Source organism: Cyprinus carpio, chromosome B21 (assembly GCF_018340385.1).
Source record: "Cyprinus carpio isolate SPL01 chromosome B21, ASM1834038v1, whole genome shotgun sequence".
Taxonomy (NCBI): Eukaryota; Metazoa; Chordata; class Actinopteri; order Cypriniformes; family Cyprinidae; genus Cyprinus; species Cyprinus carpio.
In genome coordinates this window covers 16,488,612-16,507,022 of record NC_056617.1, presented here as the reverse complement: position 1 = coordinate 16,507,022, position 18,411 = coordinate 16,488,612, and the positions used below count along the sequence as shown (strand labels likewise).

The 18,411-nt window shown below is 35.5% G+C and overlaps 1 protein-coding gene across 1 annotated transcript in view; it reads left to right on the top strand.

Annotated features, from left to right (window-relative positions):
- Positions 1 to 1,669: 1,669 nt before the first annotated feature.
- Positions 1,670 to 18,411, top strand: part of LOC109062921 (E3 ubiquitin-protein ligase Siah2) — a 28,494-nt gene continuing 11,752 nt past the window's right edge. Inside the window, exon 1 of the mRNA XM_042748544.1 lies at positions 1,670 to 2,259. Within this exon, the coding sequence (XP_042604478.1) occupies positions 1,843 to 2,259 (417 nt within the window). The 5' untranslated portion in view covers positions 1,670 to 1,842. The remainder of the gene's footprint in view (positions 2,260 to 18,411) is intronic.

Genomic DNA, 18,411 nt, shown 5'->3' with positions numbered 1-18,411 from the left:
TGATAGCGGCCTTAAGCTCATCCAGAGTGTTGGGTCTTGCGTCTCTCAACTTTCTCTTCACAATATCCCACAGATTCTCTATGGGGTTCAGGTCAGGAGAGTTGGCAGGCCAATTGAGCACAGTAATACCATGGTCAGTAAACCATTTACCAGTGGCTTTTGGCACTGTGAGCAGGTGCCAGGTCGTGCTGAAAAACGAAATCTTCATCTCCATAAAGCTTTTCAGCAGATGGAAGCATGAAGTGCTCCAAAATCTCCTGATAGCTAGCTGCATTGACCCTGCCCTTGATAAAAACACAGTGGACCAACACCAGCAGCTGACATGGCACCCCAGACCATCACTGACTGTGGGTACTTGACACTGGACTTCAGGCATTTTGGCATTTCCTTCTCCCCAGTCTTCCTCCAGACTCTGGCACCTTGATTTCCGAATGACATGCAAAATTTGCTTTCATCCGAAAAAAGTACTTTGGACCACTGAACAACAGTCCAGTGCTGCTTCTCTGTAGCCCAGGTCAGGCGCTTCTGCCGCCGTTTCTGGTTCAAAAGCACACACCTGTGCACGGTGGCTCTGGATGTTTTCTTCTCCAGACTCAGTCCACTGCTTCCGCAGGTCCCCCAAGGTCTGGAATCAGTCCTTCTCCACAATCTTCCTCAGGGTCCGGTCACCTCTTCTCGTTGTGCAGCGTTTTTTGCCACACTTTTTCCTTCCCACAGACTTCCCACTGAGGTGCCTTGATACAGCACTCTGGGAACAACCTATTCATTCAGAAATTTCTTTCTGTGTCTTACCCTCTCGCTTGAGGGTGTCAATGATGGCCTTCTGGACAGCAGTCAGGTCGGCAGTCTTACCCATGATTGCGGTTTTGAGTAATGAACCAGGCTGGGAGTTTTTAAAAGCCTCAGGATCTTTTGCAGGTGTTTAGAGTTAATTAGTTGATTCAGATGATTAGGTTAATAGCTCGTTTAGAGAACCTTTTCATGATATGCTAATTTTTTGAAATCGGAATTTTGGGTTTTCATGAGCTGTATGCCAAAATCATCAGTATTAAAACAATAAAAGACCTGAAATATTTCAGTTGGTGTGCAATGAATCTAAAATATATGAAAGTTTTATTTTTATCATTCCATTATGGAACATAATGAACTTTTTCACAATATGCTAATTTTTTGAGAAGGACCTGTATATCGAAATGTACATGTATCTAGTTTAAGAATGTATGTAAAGAGTGCGAAAACAGCTGATTGGAATGTACTTATCCATTTTGTCTGTGCATACATTTCTTCTGTGCATCCCAAGCATGCTTACTGAAGTGAAAAAACAATTCACTGACCCAGAAAAGGGGTTTATTAGAGGTATTAAATATAACTATGATCATATAATGTTATTCATTTGTAACTTTTATGTCTCGTTCCACTTAATAGCCCTGTAAAAACTTGATTTAGACCAAATCCACATAACTCATTCTGTTTAGTAAAAAAAAAAAAATGGTTTGAGGCTTTTAAATGCAACAGACTCCTTTGATTGCACAGAACGGTGAAACATCCTTGGTCGTGTTAAAGGGACACAGTGCAACTGTTTGCTGTTTACTTCACTACAGCCACTCACGTAATTACGTCTTGAGCGGCTCTGTGATTGGCTGAGGAGAGTGTCAATCAAAGCCCCTTCATCCAATAGACTCGTTACTCGCGCTCAAACTATGGCGGCCATGTTGTATCCGCGCCCGCAGGGGACTGGAGGCTGTTCGGAACCGAGTCTGTCTTCAGTCGGGAGTATATGGTGGGGCTCTCGGGCTTGAAATCGCCTTGGTTTTACACCGTTACAGATCTACACTCCTCACCATGAGCCGGCCGTCCTCTGCGGGTGGTGCGGCCGGAGGACTCGGAGCTGGCAAAGCAGGAGGAAGTAAGCATGGAGGTTCTGGAGGAACAACCGCCTCTGCCGCTGCCGCCGCCGCCGCAGCAGCCGCAGGGGTATCCGGCTCTGTCGCGGGCTCTTGTACAGTCCCCGCGGCCGCTGTAGCCCTCCCAGCCGCTGTCCTACCGGGACAGTCAGCCGAACTGACAGCGTTGTTTGAGTGCCCGGTGTGTTTCGACTATGTGCTGCCCCCGATCTTGCAGTGCCAGGCTGGGCATCTGGTGTGTAACCAGTGTCGGCAAAAGCTCAGCTGTTGTCCAACTTGTCGCGGCCCTCTCACGCCGAGCATAAGGAACTTGGCAATGGAAAAAGTTGCATCTACTCTGCCGTTTCCGTGTAAGGTAAGAACAACCCCGTAGCACGGGTGAAATGCATTCGCTGCCGTCATAACCAATCCAAAGTTGCATGCAGTATTGTTTCATTCAGTACTGTATGATGGTAGAGAGGCAGCTCAGATGCCACAGGTGTATTTTGCATCAAGCCACTTCTGCTTCTTTCATATTTTTAAGTCACCTTCTTTTATATTTCCAGTGACACATCCAGCTGAAGTGTGTAAACACTTTCCTCTATCACACCGTGATATTTAGTCATTCGTATGAAAATATCGCTGAAAAATCTAAGCTATTTTTTAAATGTCCCGATCATCGCCAGCGTAAAAACAAAAATTCTCACACACAGTCGCGGTTATAACATTTTCAAAAAAAAATCACATATAGAGAGCTCTTTAAAAACCTTTTAGAAAACAATTGTTGTTTTTGTAATTCCAATTGAAGAAATTGTACATTTCAGCTTTAAAATAGGGGCATAGTTTCACAGGCACCCCATCAAAAAAAATCATCCCTATATAGCCTAAGGCTGATGATACACATTTTGAGTCAATGTTGCAGTCAACAGGCAACCAGGGGCTTGTTTCATAAAACAAGTTTACCAAGTTGATTTGGTTCAAAACAAGTCAGACTAACTGAAATAAGCCTGGCTTGTTTGGTAAACTTGTTTTATGATGGAACAGCAAAGATTTTTATGATACGCCTATGGATACAAGTATGTGCATTGTCTTTACAGTTATAAAATGCACAGTCAATAGTATGTACAGTGCCTGTCATTGTTAAGACTGTAAGTCTATCCTTCACAGCCTTGTTTTCATCTGCGTTAAATTCAATATGCTGTCTAACCTGGCTAAGGTCTATATCAGTCTAATCCAGTGCTGTTGGTTCTGCGTCTTATAAAGTATCCTGTTACTATTTCAGTGTGAGATATCACTACAAACAATTCTGTGCATGAGTGAACTGTCCGAATGAATCAAACAAAATCTCAAACATTTTCAGACATTTTTTGCAAATCTTTTTGATCAGTTAGGAGTCCCGCCAGGATATCTTTCAATTTAAATGACTGATTGTGTGGTGTTAGTTTCCAGAATTTTGTGGAAAATTTATAATTAGTATATCACATTTACCATATTATTAATGCCATTAAACGGTTAGTTCACCCAAAAATTTAAATTAGCCTGTTTTACTGTTTTCCTGGGTGTACATTTAAAAATATATATTTCTTTTACTTTTTGGGTAGTTTGAGCTTTTTTATTTTATATATATATATATATATATATATATATAGATTAGATAAGATATATATATATATATATATATATATATAAATATAAATGCTGTGACTGACCTTAAACACCTTGATTGCATCATCAGTACAATAAAATTGTATTCTCTATGTTATCACTGTCCTGTGAGATTTGATCACTACTCTTGTTCCCTGGGGTAATGTTTCCTCCTTTACAGTGGCTGTAATCAGGACGTGGCTGGTATGTGATGTAGTGCAGTCTCTAGAGTGATAACAGCCATCAATAAAGGAAGTATCCTTGACTTTGTAGTGAAAGTAAAGCTGGATCCGCTGTTGTTTCAGCAACTTAAGGGCTTTGTCAGCTAGTTATTCGATGGTCTGTACTAACAGCATCAAAGTATATGGGACCTCAGTTTTTTTGTGGAGGGATGGTTTGTTTAATGCTACCATCTGATGTTATTTAACACTTTGTTAATGCTAGATTCTTATGGTAGCTTGGGTTCAATAAAATTGTGGTTTTGTACCGGGAGGGCACTGAGATTTGAAAGTTACAGTATTACAAATCTTTTAAGGATGTTTTTTCAGAGTTATGACTCTATGATTTTTTTTTCTGTGGAACACAAAAGGAGATATTTTTTGAAGAATGTTGGTAACAAAAAAATTTTGGGTGACCGGCCATCAATTTACTTTTATTGTGTGGACAAAAGAAAAAAACGAGAGAAAGTCATACACAGGTTGTGGGATTTTGCTCATGAGGGGATGAATAAACGACAGAATTTAAAAGAAATTTCAAATAATGGGATTAAAACTGTTTTCTGGGGTACATTTAAAAAAATATATAATTTCTTTTACTTTTTCGGGGTAGTTTGAGCTTTTTTTAAATTTTATATATATATATATATATATCTATATATATATAAATATAAATGCTGTGACTGACCTTAAACACCTTGATTGCATCATCAGTACAATAAAATTGTATTCTCTATGTTATCACTGTCCTGTGAGATTTGATCACTACTCTTGTTCCCTGGGGTAATGTTTCCTCCTTTACAGTGGCTGTAATCAGGACGTGGCTGGTATGTGATGTAGTGCAGTCTCTAGAGTGATAACAGCCATCAATAAAGGAAAGTATCCCTTGACTTTGTAGTGAAAGTAAAGCTGGATCCGCTGTTGTTTCAGCAAAGGGCTTTGTCAGCTAGTTATTCGATGGTCTGTACTAACAGCATCAAAGTATATGGGACCTCAGTTTTTTTGTGGAGGGATGTTTGTTAATGCTACATCTGATGTTATTTAACACTTTGTTAATGCTAGATTCTTATTGTAGCTTGGGTTCAATAAATTGTGGTTTTGTACCGGGAGGGCACTGAGATTTGAAAGTTACAGTATTACAAATCTTTTAAGATGTTTTCAGAGTTATGACTCTATGATTTTTTTCTGTGGAACACAAAAGGAGATATTTTGAAGAATGTTGGTAACAAAAAAATTTTGGTGACCGGCATCAACTTTTATTGTGTGGACAAAAAAAAAAAGAAAAAAAGAGGGAAAGTCATACAGGTTTGGATTGACATGAGGGTGAATAAATGACAGAATTTAAAAGAAATTTCAAAATAATGGGATAAAAATATTTAATTTTGAGTTTGAATTAGTGCTGTCAGTCGATTTAAAAAAAGAACTAATTAATTAAAACTAATTCATTTTTTTCTGAAATTAATCATGATTAATCGCGATTAATCCCACTTAACATTAAAGATTTTAAATATAGTTTGATTGCAATAATTTCAAATGCAATCTTTAAATTAATGTAGAAACAACATAAAAACAGTATATTTTTAATATTTGTTTAATGGCATCTTTTTTATTGCTTAAGGCCAGCATTTGAAGGCCGGATCCCCCCGGAACATGTAATGTTGACTATGCTAATATAACAGCATAGGCTACTTGAGAGCTAGCCTATCAATTTTAACCTTTATTTGAATTTTTAAAAATAACTTCTAATTTAAGTGAACTTAAAACAATCTTCACATAAACCCATTATAGTAAATGCCATACCTCTGCCCTTCAGCAAGTAGGAAATATACAAAAATTAAATAAAGTTATCAAACACTAAATTCTAAATTAAATATATAAATCCATAAAGCTATGATAAGTTATTGATTTCCTCAGTTATTATTATTATTTTTTTAATTATCAGACTTCACAGCATCTGGGTTATTAGGTTATTTGGCTGCTATTACTTTAAGAGCTGCCACTGCTGAACGTGACATGAATCTGAGACACATGCTCGTAGTTTCATTCGTGCTTTAATATGAAATGATACAGGCCAAAACGCACTCCACCTTATTTGTGCATGGAATTGAAGAGCGCACGCTATGAGCACAGTATAACGGCTGACAGAACAAGAAGATTTGTTTTCACTGACATATGGCCTGACAACATCTCATCTGACCACAGTTCACTGTTGTTGTTCTGATGCTCCCTCGTCACCTGTACCTTTTCCACACTCATCTGACAAGCGCCTGGTTCTGAGTCAAAGTTGGCGTGTGCGTCTTATGTCTCCCGAACACAGATGTGGTCAATAAAGGCATTCTGCATCTAAATAAACACAATACTTGTCAAGAAAAATGAGGCAGAAGCAGCAGTTGTGACTGGGGTGGCCAACCCTAGCCCCGCCTCTGCGTTAACAGCATTAAATATTTTTAACGCCGTTAAACTAGAAAAATTAATCACCTGCATTAACGCGCTAAATTTGACAGCACTACTTCGAATATGTAATATTTACTGATTTTGTCTTTTCACAATTTATTGGTGCATGTTTATATTATTCTAAATGAAAATAAAAGTGTTGGACTTAATAATATCCATAAAACATCCATAAAGCAAAAGGAACTTAAACAGATCTCATCATGCTTTCATCAGCAAAGCGCATGGACTTCTTTTATGTGATCACAGGTTACAAAATGTGGTGTATCTGTGACCATTGTCCTTAAGATACTGTATGTCTGATTATCAAAGACCTAGAGTAACATTAATGGGTGTTAGTGAATAGCTTGGCTTTGGTAGCCTTCTTTAAAAGGTCATGTGGTGTAACCATCCAGTTAAAAGTAACCTTGAGTACACCTTGAGTACATGTAAGTGTACACATCTAAATCAGTATTTTTATTATTAATTTATTTAGCTATTAATTAAAAAATATGATAAAGTTGTTGTGGATTTGCACTGGAGGCTGACCTTGAAACAAAATTACTATTAATTACGTGATTGGGATGTCAGTGTCCAGTGAAATGTCAGCGGGAGTGGGCGGGACCAAGAATCATAATAACACTATGATACCCAACTTTATACACAGATATACCTTTTATATAAATAAACTGTATATTTTAATTTTGAATTCAATTCTGGTTGCCTTGTCTCTTTATGCTCTCCTTCTGTTTGCTTTGGCTGGTTAAGTGAATGACGTATGCAGTCCGTGACGGACAGATCGTTAACGGCTGGTCTGTGTGGTAATATAATACATCGGGCAGGACATCCAAACACACATATGTAGTAGCAACTTTACATGGCTGCTCAATAGAGAAATGTGCAGTTTTCAAGTGTCTGTGCGGAGTGTGGAAGCTGAACAGTAGTGTGCTCACTGCAGGACAGATGGAGGCGCCGGTGCACTCACTTGCTCTTAAAATACTCCGTAATTTTTGTTCATACAGATAAGAGTAATACATCTTTTGAATCTGTAAAGAATCTACATTTATTTGCATGCACTCAGAATAACAACTAATCGTTGCGCTTCTGTAAAATAATTAAAGCAGACAGGATGCGCTTTCTGCTTTCTCGGTCTCTGAACTTGAGTGAGAAACGTTGAAACTCTGTGTATGAAAAATATATCTATAGAGAATGAAATGTCTACTTTCAAATGAACCAATTCAAATAGAAAACGTGTGGGTGTGTTTTCATGGATGATTTAGATGAAATTTAATGTGTGTGTAATGCACACTGTGCATTGTTTAAACTGGCTCTAGTTCAATAAAATAACAAAAAACTATATTTTGGATTTTTATTCAGCTAAGGTGGGCATGCTGTGATCTGTACTGTATTTTCACTGGGACAGATTCTGCCCCAAAAAAACAACAACAACACGGGATTGGAAGGGATTGGGACAGGATGGGATTTTCCCCCAGTTTTTTGTGGGATTGGGATGGGACAGAATTTATTTATTTATTTATTTATTTATTTATTTGTGTGGGAGTGAGGTGGGAGAGGTTTGAAAATCAATTCCCGTGTCACCCTCTAATTTGCACCACATGACATTTTACAACCTGAACTAACCTTCCTTATAATTAAAGAAGGCCAGGTTTCTGAGATTTCTGAGATTTTCTTTCTTTTTTGATGTTGACACATGAGGGAATGCACTTTCTTTTAGTGTGCATGTTTTACCAGATGACTTGAATTTTTCTGATTCATTCTTAAACCTGCTATAGATCCCTGTTAGGATACAACAGAAACAGTATCTGCTTTTTTCACATTCCTAAGAATGATTTATTTGGTTGTTAAGAAACGCACACTTCGGGAAAAGTGGAAAAGGAAATGGAAGACTTGGATATCAGCCGCAGTGTCTCCTCAGATGTCTTAGTAGCACACCTCATGTAGGATGTCTGTTTGGAGTACTGTCCAGAGAGTCTGGCAGGAAGGGAGCAATTCCTCAGAGCTGTCACTGAGCTGCTTTTCTCACACGCCAGGCTCTGGCAGCGGGCGGCTGTGTCCGGCTGGCATACGTAACCAGATTAGACATGGATACACTTAGTCCCCTCAGGCTTGGGCATTTTTGCTGTGTGAGTCTATTTTCAGCCTGTTCTGTGGTTTGTTAAGACACAAGCTGCTGTCACTATGAATAGAGGTGGGTCAACAGCGAATTAGAGGTTTGTTATGATCCCCATCATACACTGTTTAAAGAGGAGAGCACCCCAGTGTGGTGAACACTGGTGACACCTGGCTACTGCGCATGCATCACATTGATTGCAGCACTGAGTGTAATGCTCCTCCAGGCATCTCTGTACACAACACAAAGCTTTGCTGCCTTTGAAAACCATTGTGTTTGTGACTTTACTAGCTTATATTCTTGTAGATTTATTCTGGCATACTTTAGGAAATTTTTATTGTTACCATGATTTACCATAGTTTCCACTTGGCTGAACAAAGTGTTTACATTTAAATAAAAGTAAATAATTTGCTGATATTTATTTATAAATTAAAAATAAATATTAACCAGTATTTAGGTATTATTTATATAAAATATCAAATATTTACAAAAATTGAACTTGAATTTGAAATATTAATATATATTATTAAATGTTTATTGAAAAAGTCAATATATAATGATCTGTGACATTGTTTTTAGATTAAAAAAGAAATATTAACAAATCATCAATATTAACAAATATCTTTATCTAATCTTTACAAACATTAAATAGAACAAATATTAAAATATGTTGTAAAAACGTTATTTAAAAAGTCAGTCATATATAAATTAAATCAATTGGGTGTTGGAGAGTGGAGAGATTGAAAGATATTAATTAACATACTCCATGTATTTTAATTCACAATTCATGTTGATTCTATATAAGATGTTTGTTCATTTTTATATTTACATTTTTATTTTATAAAATATATACTGTTTGTGTGTGTATTTATATATACATAATAAATATGCACAGTAGTACACATATATGTATACATATAATGTAAAAACTTTTATTTTGGATGCGATTAATCGTTTGACAGCACTATTTAATTTATATAAATTTAAAATATATAATATAATTGAATATATAAAAATAATTGAAATTGAGTAAATATTAAAATATTGTGAATTGTTTATTGTTAAATAATGTTCAATCTCATTTAATATCATTTGATTTGACTTTGAATTTTTATTTTGGCAATTTTTTTTTTTTTTTTTTTTGGAATATAATACCATGGTAGTATCTTGTGCCATGTAAATATGTTCCATGGTACCATTCACAATGAATTGCTGTGCATTTTGTTATATACTGTGTACATATATTATACATAACTCTTTCTTATACTTTTTTTTCCTCAATTATAGGCAAACTAACCCAAGCGTGCTGCTATTCATAGACCATGCATGTATAAACACATATGTCACATGCATTATTATACAAATGTACACACATATGCACAGAGCTCTCAAGGCACTCAGTGTCAATTAAGTAAAGTAATGAAAGGATTAATGAGAAATCGGCAGTTTTCACACATGAGCTGTGCTAAAAGGTGGATCAAAAGACCATTTTAGTGCACAGCGTTTCCTCCCCCTCCTGTAATAGCTGCTGCCCCTTCATCATATCACTGGAGGAATGAATGTGAGCAGCCCGTAATTAATTTCACAGATGAGTTGCTCACAGGGTGACTCGCTCGCCCCTCTGCAGCTGCATACACACAAACTGCATGTGTGTGATTGCAGGTAGTTTTGAGAAAGGACATGGTCAGCACGTTGACATGAACTTCAGAGGGCAAAGAATGACAGAAATGAAAGAGTGACTTTGAGTATCTCTGGAGGGCGAAGGCAGAAAGGATGACCGAAGTGAAGCTTTAAGGTTAACGCAGAGCACTTTTAATGGCATCTGTACATTCGGTAATGTAGGATGTGGCCGTCTTTATACTTCAAGGATCCATGTGGTCGATAAAGGGCAATTGTTGTTTTTCAACATGTCATGCACCATAATACCTCTTGCTTCTGCACAGGAAGTTCACACCTGCAGAGATTATAAAAGTGAGCAACGCTGGGCTCAGTGATATCAAGTGTATATATTCTTCATTGTGATCATTTATTTTTTTATTTTTGTGTCTTCAAGTAGTTGTTGTTAGCCGATCTGCTCTATCAATCGGACTTGCAGTATTTTTACTGAACATTGAGACAACACTCTTAAAATTAAAGCTTCTTTGCAGGCATCAATAGTTCCATGAACAACCCATCCACGAAACCTTTCCATTGCACAAAAGCTTCTTTACAGTGAATGAAGTTTCTTCAGATTATTAAAATATTCTTTACTCTAAGAAAAAAAAAAACAATGGTTATTTTAATAATGGTCCACTTAAAGTTTCATAAAGTAACCCAAAATTAATATTTTTCTGCTGTAAAAGCCTCCTTTTGGAACCTTTAATTTAAAGAGTGATTTTTTTTTTTTTTTTTTTTTGCAAATACATTTTACACTGATTTTGTTTTTTATAGATAGTGGCATCAGATGTATCATTGTATCATGTATCATTTTATATATGTTATATACAGTGCCACTTGAAAGTTCGTTAACCCCCTTGCAGAATCTGTGAAAATGTCATTTTAACAAAATAAGAGATCATACGAAATGGATTTTATTTTTTATTTAGTACTCTCCTGAGTAAGATATTTTGCATAAAAGATGTTTACATTTAGTCCACAAGACAAAAAAAAAGCTGAAATTATTAAAATAACCCCATTCACAAGTTTGTGAACCTTTGGTTCTTAATACTGTGTGTGGTTACCTGGATGATCCACGACTGTTTTTTGTTTTGTGATGGTTGTTCATGAGTCCTTTGTTTGTTCTGAACAGTTAAACTAAGCACTGTTCTTCAGAAAAATCCTTCAGGTCCTGTGGAATCTTCAGTTTTCTTGCATCTTTTGCAAATTTGAACATATATATACATATACATATACATACATACATACATATATATATATATATATATATATATATATACATATACATATACATACATACATACATACATACATAGATAGTACAGGTCAAAAGTTTGGAAACATTACTATTTTTAATGTTTTTGAAAGAAGTCTCTTCTGCTCATCAAGCCTGCATTTTTTTGATAAAAAATACAGAAAAAAACAGTAATATTGTGAAATATTATTACAAGTTAAAAAAAATAGTTTTCTATTTGAATATACTTTTAAAAAAATAATTTATTCCTGTGATGCAAAGCTGAATTTTTCAGCGTCATTACTCCAGCCTTCAGTGTCACCATGTAACATCCAGTCTATCACATGATCATTTAGAAATCATTCTAATATTCTGATTTTATTCAGTGAGTGTTGGAAACAGTTCTGCTGCTGTCTATATATTTGATGAATAAAAGGTTAAAAAGAACTGCATTTATTCAAAATAAAAAAAAAATTCTAATAATATATATTCTAATAATATATTTTCTTTACTATCACTTTTTATCAATTTAACACATCCTTGCTGAATAAAAGTATTGATTTTATTTTAAAAAAAGAGAGAAAAAAATTACTGACCCCAAATTACTGACCAGTAGTGTATATTGTTATTACAAAATATTTATATTTTAAAAAACATAGCTTCTTTTTTTTTTTTACTTTTTATTCATCAAAGTATCCTAAAAAAGTATCACATGTTATGAAAAATTATTAAGCAGCAGAACAACTTTTCAATACGTTTCCAACTTTGATAATGAATCATCATATTAGAATGATTTCTAAAGGATCATGTGATAATGATCCTAAAAATTCAGCATTGCATCACAGAAATAAATGATCATTTAAAGTATAATAAATTTAAAAAATGTTTCCAAACTTTTGACCTGTACTATATATATATATATATATATATATATATATATATATATATATATATATATATATATATATATATAAAACGTTATATCCATTTTATAATTTGTTTTTTTTTATAGTGTTTGCAACACTATAATTGAATATTTGCATAAATAAAACATTTATGATTTGTATTTCTTTTTCAGACAAAAAAATACCACAGTCAGCAATATTTTATGGAAAGGGCAGAAAGAATGCAAAGTTAGCTCTTTTAGCTTTATTTAAAGAATGCATGGTAATGAGCAAACTAGTACTAATTCTCACTGCTGCTGCTTGCTGATTCAGTGAATATTTTCTTCGCATTGTCACTTGTCATTTTGGAAGCAGTTGAATGCATACATACCTCTTTGCACCACTGAAGAGCATAAGACCTCTCAATTGTTATGTCCATAGGTCATATTACAAAGTAACAAGTGTAATTGCTATGTGTGTATGTGTGTGTATATATATGCACACGCTTAAAGATAATTCAGTAGCCTTTTTGATTGCTGTCACATTAAGCCTTGTTTGTTTACTTTACAGCTAGCCACAAGGTCAGTGTCATGTTTAGGCCCTTTTATTGGCAGATCTTTTTCAGATCTTGATTATGTCAGTAAATTTTATCAGCACCTCTCACTAAAAGACAAAGCTTTATTGTGTAATGTGCATTTCTGTGGGACAAATATGCAACAATACGGGGGAATTCGAATAATATTATTACTTTTATTGGTTCTGTCTCCCCAAATGTTAGTGTGGAGGCCATCATAGCTAGTGCATGTTCTTATAGCATGATTTTTTTTATATATATGGTCGCAGTTTCAGGCGTTTAACTCCTCCACTTCATTAGGAAGCCCAAAGTAATAGCACATTCCCGTAAGCACAGTAGTTGCATTTCCTGCAGCTCTTTAATATATAAATGGAATTGATTTTCATCACGCGCTGAGCGATATCATCCCTGGCTCCATTTTCAAATTGGATTATCTGATGCTGGAATGCAGTGCACCCGAGCGGCTTCTTCCTCCTGCTCTCTAACTGTAGATTGTGAGGACGCTTATGGAAAATGGTATTGACCTCTGGTGCCATGTCAGCAGCATTTTGTATCTGCCTCGTGGGCACACTGATGTGTCACTCTTCACTTCTCCAGCGCGTTAATGATGGACGCAGCGATCCTTGACCACATTCTGCTCGCCCTCCCTGCCTGGCCTGTTTAATGATGCGACATCTGCCTCGCTTACGATTCTGCCCGAGGGCCGCAACCTTCCAGTGGCTCTCCACTGATCATGGCTCACTGGCCACAAGGAAAATGGCCCATCGTGGAATCTGGACAGGGTAATGGGGTACAACGATCCACAGAAAAAGCAATTAATAATTTAAAAGTTAATAGGTTAATTGAACTCTTTGTGACACATCTTCGAAGAAGCAAACTCTAGCATACTTTTTAAAGAGGTCATATGATGCAATTTCAAGTTTTCCTTTCTCTTTGGAGTGTTACAAGCTGATACAATTGTATCACAGTGGAGTCAGCTGGCTGTCTGTGGCTTGTCCCTTTTCAGGCTTGAACTGATGGTAAAACTACGGACATTATTAACTGTCTTTACATTTATTTTGAAAGATGAAGCTTGTGATTATGGAAAGGGGTGTTACATTTCTGACGAGTGCATGTAGTGTTTGGCCAATCACAATGCACTCAGTCAGTTGGCCAATCAGAGCTGACTGCGCTTTTCAGAAGGAGGGACTTTGTAGAAAACAATGCTGACATTTTCATTTTCAAATGTTGTATGTGTGTGAATGTGTATATGTGGATAAATGTATACATGTGGTTATGTTATATGTAAGTTATATTTATGTATGTTATATTTGTGTATTTTAACTGTACATATGTTTTAGCACTTTGATGGGCCCCAGGAAGACTAGCAACCACACAGTGGAAGCTAATGGGCATAGAGGACCTACAATTATGTACAGTATTTGAAAAATATTGTTTTTTGAACATTAAAGCACATCCAAATACACCAAATACACAAAATAATGATCTTTAAAAAAGCATCATCTGACCACTCTAAAAGAATACTTATGGTAATTATATGCCTTCAACGAATAAAATGACTGTAATGCTTTCAGACACTTAATTATTTACAATTAATCAGAAACAGTTTAAATGCAACTAGGATGATTTTTTTTTCAATCCACTAAAGTAGGACTTGAGTATATTTTTATATATAATTACCTAATTGTTTCTGTTTTCTTTGAAATATGGTTAAAGTGTACTGCTGAATGTACACAAGCATATGGTAAACAGAAATATACTATGTCATGTATTAAAATATATTTGTAATTACACATGTAATGATGAGGTTGCAATTTAGTACATTTAAAAAATTTGACTTTATATGTAATATTAACACTGCACATAAAATTATCATCAAGTAATGTTAAGTGTATGCATAAAATGTACTTTCAAATTTAAAACTTAACCAGCCATTACAAAATGCACCTTTTTTAAAGCAACTTTTAAACTCCAAGTACACTTAAGTGGCCTTTTATTTTATAAAATAATATTAACTGCATATACAGTTTTTACTAAAAATGCTTGTAAGATTTATAATACATTACAAGCGATACAATCAATCAAGCACACATTTTGATGAAGAAAAGATATGTTGTTCCAAACCTGCATGACATACTTTCGTCTGTTAGAAAAATCTTTGAAAAAAATCTTTGTTGTCGGTTTTGTTTGTTTATTCCTCCATACAATAAAATTCAATGGAGACCAATGCCGTTTTGGGCTCCATTGACATTTATTGAATGAACAAAAATGAATGAAACCTTTTTTTATAATGTGTTTTGTGTTCAGCTGAAGAAAGTAAGTCATATGGGTCTTTAACAGAGTCGAACATTCTGATGAATGGAAATTGCAAAAAAAAAAAAAACGTAACTTTCAAGACTCCGTATGGGAAGTAAACCAATTCGAACATCCAGTTAAATATGCATTTAGATGTTTTGATGGATTTTATGTAGTTTAACCTTAAGCCCTCATCCCCTAAGCTTTGTTTAATGTCCATTATAGTGCAGTCAATGAACTCTTTAGCCAGCCGTAATCAATCCCTTACTGGGTGACCTTTCCTCATACCATTAAACAAGCGAGCACTTACCTTAAATCCATGGATGGGTTAAATAAGCTAAGTGAGGGCCACCAATCCTCTTTGTAGATATATGGCTTAATATATTCCCCTCCCAGATCCAGTTCCTCTATGTGAATATGGTAAAAGGAAGTCAGGCGAGATTAATGGGATAGCTCAGTTGTCTCTATTTCAATCATCTTCTCTTTTTAGGCCTTCTACATTCTGTGCCTGTCCCCATCCAGCTGCTTCGTTCATTCACTAAACGGAGCCTTTTAATCAGGGGCCATTTGGAGCAGAGACGGGCAGCTTGGACTATTGTGCCTGCACTGAATGACTCCCAGGAGGCTAAACTCAAGTGGACACAGCAATGTGTCATACAATGGGACTCAAATTAAATGAAAGTGCAATTGAACCTTGTTCTACCAAATTAGGATTTGAGGAATAGAAGATATTTATGGTAGGACATGCCTCTAGACAGATTTTCAGGCCAGATTTGTGTTTCCTGTCATGATGGCAAAGGTGGGAAACATTTGGGAAAAGAATATGAAAACCTATTGCTCTTTCATATCATACTCTGTACTTTTTATTTTTGGGCTTTTTGTTGTTTTTTAAATTTTTTTTTGGTAGGTAGGTAGAAAAGGAGACACAGAATGGGGACACAATGCAGGTCAGATATGAAATGTCGATGCATTACTAGTTTTCAGTTTTGGATTGCCTTTAGTTCCCATGTGGATGGATGTTTTATTGCACTAGATAGCACATCAGTAGTTTATAATATAGCCAGGCGTAAATGCAATGCGAGTCAGCATAATGAATAGTGTTTAGACTAAATGACTTGTGGCAGAATATAAATTTGTATAATGCCAGACATTTCCACATGGAAGTATCCATGTTGACTGCTGCTTCCAATCTGGGAGGGTAAAACCTCCCACTTATAATTTATTCTCTCTCTTCCTTCCTTTCATAGTCTCTCCATTATTTGCATTTCACACTCTGCCGACCCTAAAATTTCCACATTTCTCAGCTCTTTACATTCTGCTTATGTCGGTGTAAGAGCTGCTGTTCTCTCTAGCGTTCGCATGTGCAGCACTTGCAGGAAAGAGAAATGGGAGTGATTTTGGAGTGTGCACACACTGGCAGGCTGCCAATCTCATCCCGTCCCTGTCTCGCTTGGCTCTTTAAGCGCTCTGTGTTGGGGTCTACAGTTGATTGATTGACAGGTGGTCTTCACTGTTGAGCTCTTCGGGTATGGCTTTGGCATAAATCAGTGCCTGTTGGAAGACAAGTGATAAGACTGTGGTCTAGCCTATCCCTCTGTTTGGGTAGGTTTGGAATTTTATACATGCACAGCCCTGTGCTTACATCTATATTAAACCGCAGTTATTTCCGGTCCAACTGGGATGGACTAGTGCTAATATTTATTATAATTATAGTTTTAATATAGGAATTCCATTGTTGTACGCGCTTAGGAAAAATATGTACAAAAAGTGTCACTGGGAAAGTATGCAAAAGGTACTAAAGTTACTAATGATAAATACCATTTAGGTACTAATATGCAGCTTATAAATATTGTACAAAGATGCACCTTTTGAAATGGTACCACCCCAGTGACATCTTTGTATTTATGTTCTTTTTTTTTTTTTTTTTTTTTTTTTTTATTATGCAAACAGACTATTACAAGATTTACAAAAAACAAATTAAATGCAAAAAACAAATTCAGAGACCGACATAACATACATATCAGTACGATTTGTGTGTGTGTGTGTGTGTATGTGTGCGTGTGTGTTAGTGTAACTGGATGAGGGAGTATTTATGTTCAGCAGCTTTACTAGCAGCAAACATTTTTTTATTGGCTAAGCAAAAAATAAACAAATTACCAGACCAGAATGTGTCAGAAATATCCCCTGATGGTGAATATGTTTGTTTTTATTTTATTAATTAATTTATTTTTTTGTAGAAATCATGCCACTAGCAAACATGCTGTTATACTAAATATCAGCACTTATGTGATGTTTCTTTATAATTTCACTATTTGCATTTGAAAGCAAGTGGATGAGCTTGTGTCAGCTGTAGCCAAAGAGAAAATAAAATGTTTTTCGAAAGTTGTTTAACAGAGAGCTGTTTATTCAAGCTACTTTGAATAGGTGAGATACCTTTCAATTCCTGAAATTGATGATATTGCATTACTGTGAAAACATGTTACCTTCTCCTATAAAATAAAAGGCCTAGTGTTGTTGTGCTGAAGTGGTATCAATACGATCTGTCTCTGACCCTGCTCAGCAAACATTCAATTTAAACTGCAATCATGGGTCAATCTCTCATGCCCCATAAATCCACGAGCACCATTGCTTAATTGAATTGCCTGGTTTTGAGAACCCAAGGCAAGTCTAGCTCTCTCTGTCTCCATCCGTCTCAAGCATATCTTTCATATCTCATCATAGGCTCCAAATAGAAATGCATCAGGCTCTTTAGCTGAAGAGATACAGTACACCTTGTTCAGCTCATCCCCTGTGTGTGTGTGTGTGTGTGTTTATCCCCATATTCTCATTACGGCTCAGTGGTATGACAGTGCGTAACGTCTGTCAGTAGAAATGTCAACAAATATCCAGTCCTGCTGTCTGGTACGATATGTTTCCAGCATGATATTAAAAATCTAACAACACCAAGCAAAAATTTTATTCTGTCTGATAAACACAATATCATTTGACAATATCGGTTATCTGCCAATTATTTTATTTCAGTTGATGTTGAATTGTAAAAACAAATTTTCCTAATTTTCACCTGTGCCTTATATGCACACATACTGTTAATGTTTAAATTGAATAACACTGTTAAATTTAATCTTTGGCACCCCCCACCACTACCAAAAACAACAACAACAACAAAAAAAACCCAAAAAACAAATTACACTAATTATTATAGTATTTTCTAAATACACTTGTAATTTTTAATTTTAATTTACAAAATAGTATAGAATTTAAATATCAGCCATTACAATATTTAAGTTATTAGCATAACATTTATCATATTAGACAGAATTTAAATATCGGTGCATCCATAATGAGTAGTCCCTAATTAATAATATATGTTTGTTTGTTTTTTGAATCAAGAAAATAATTTAGGTATTTGGTTAATTATCAAAAAATATCACTACAAGCTTATTTATTCTATAGCCCTAATGCTTT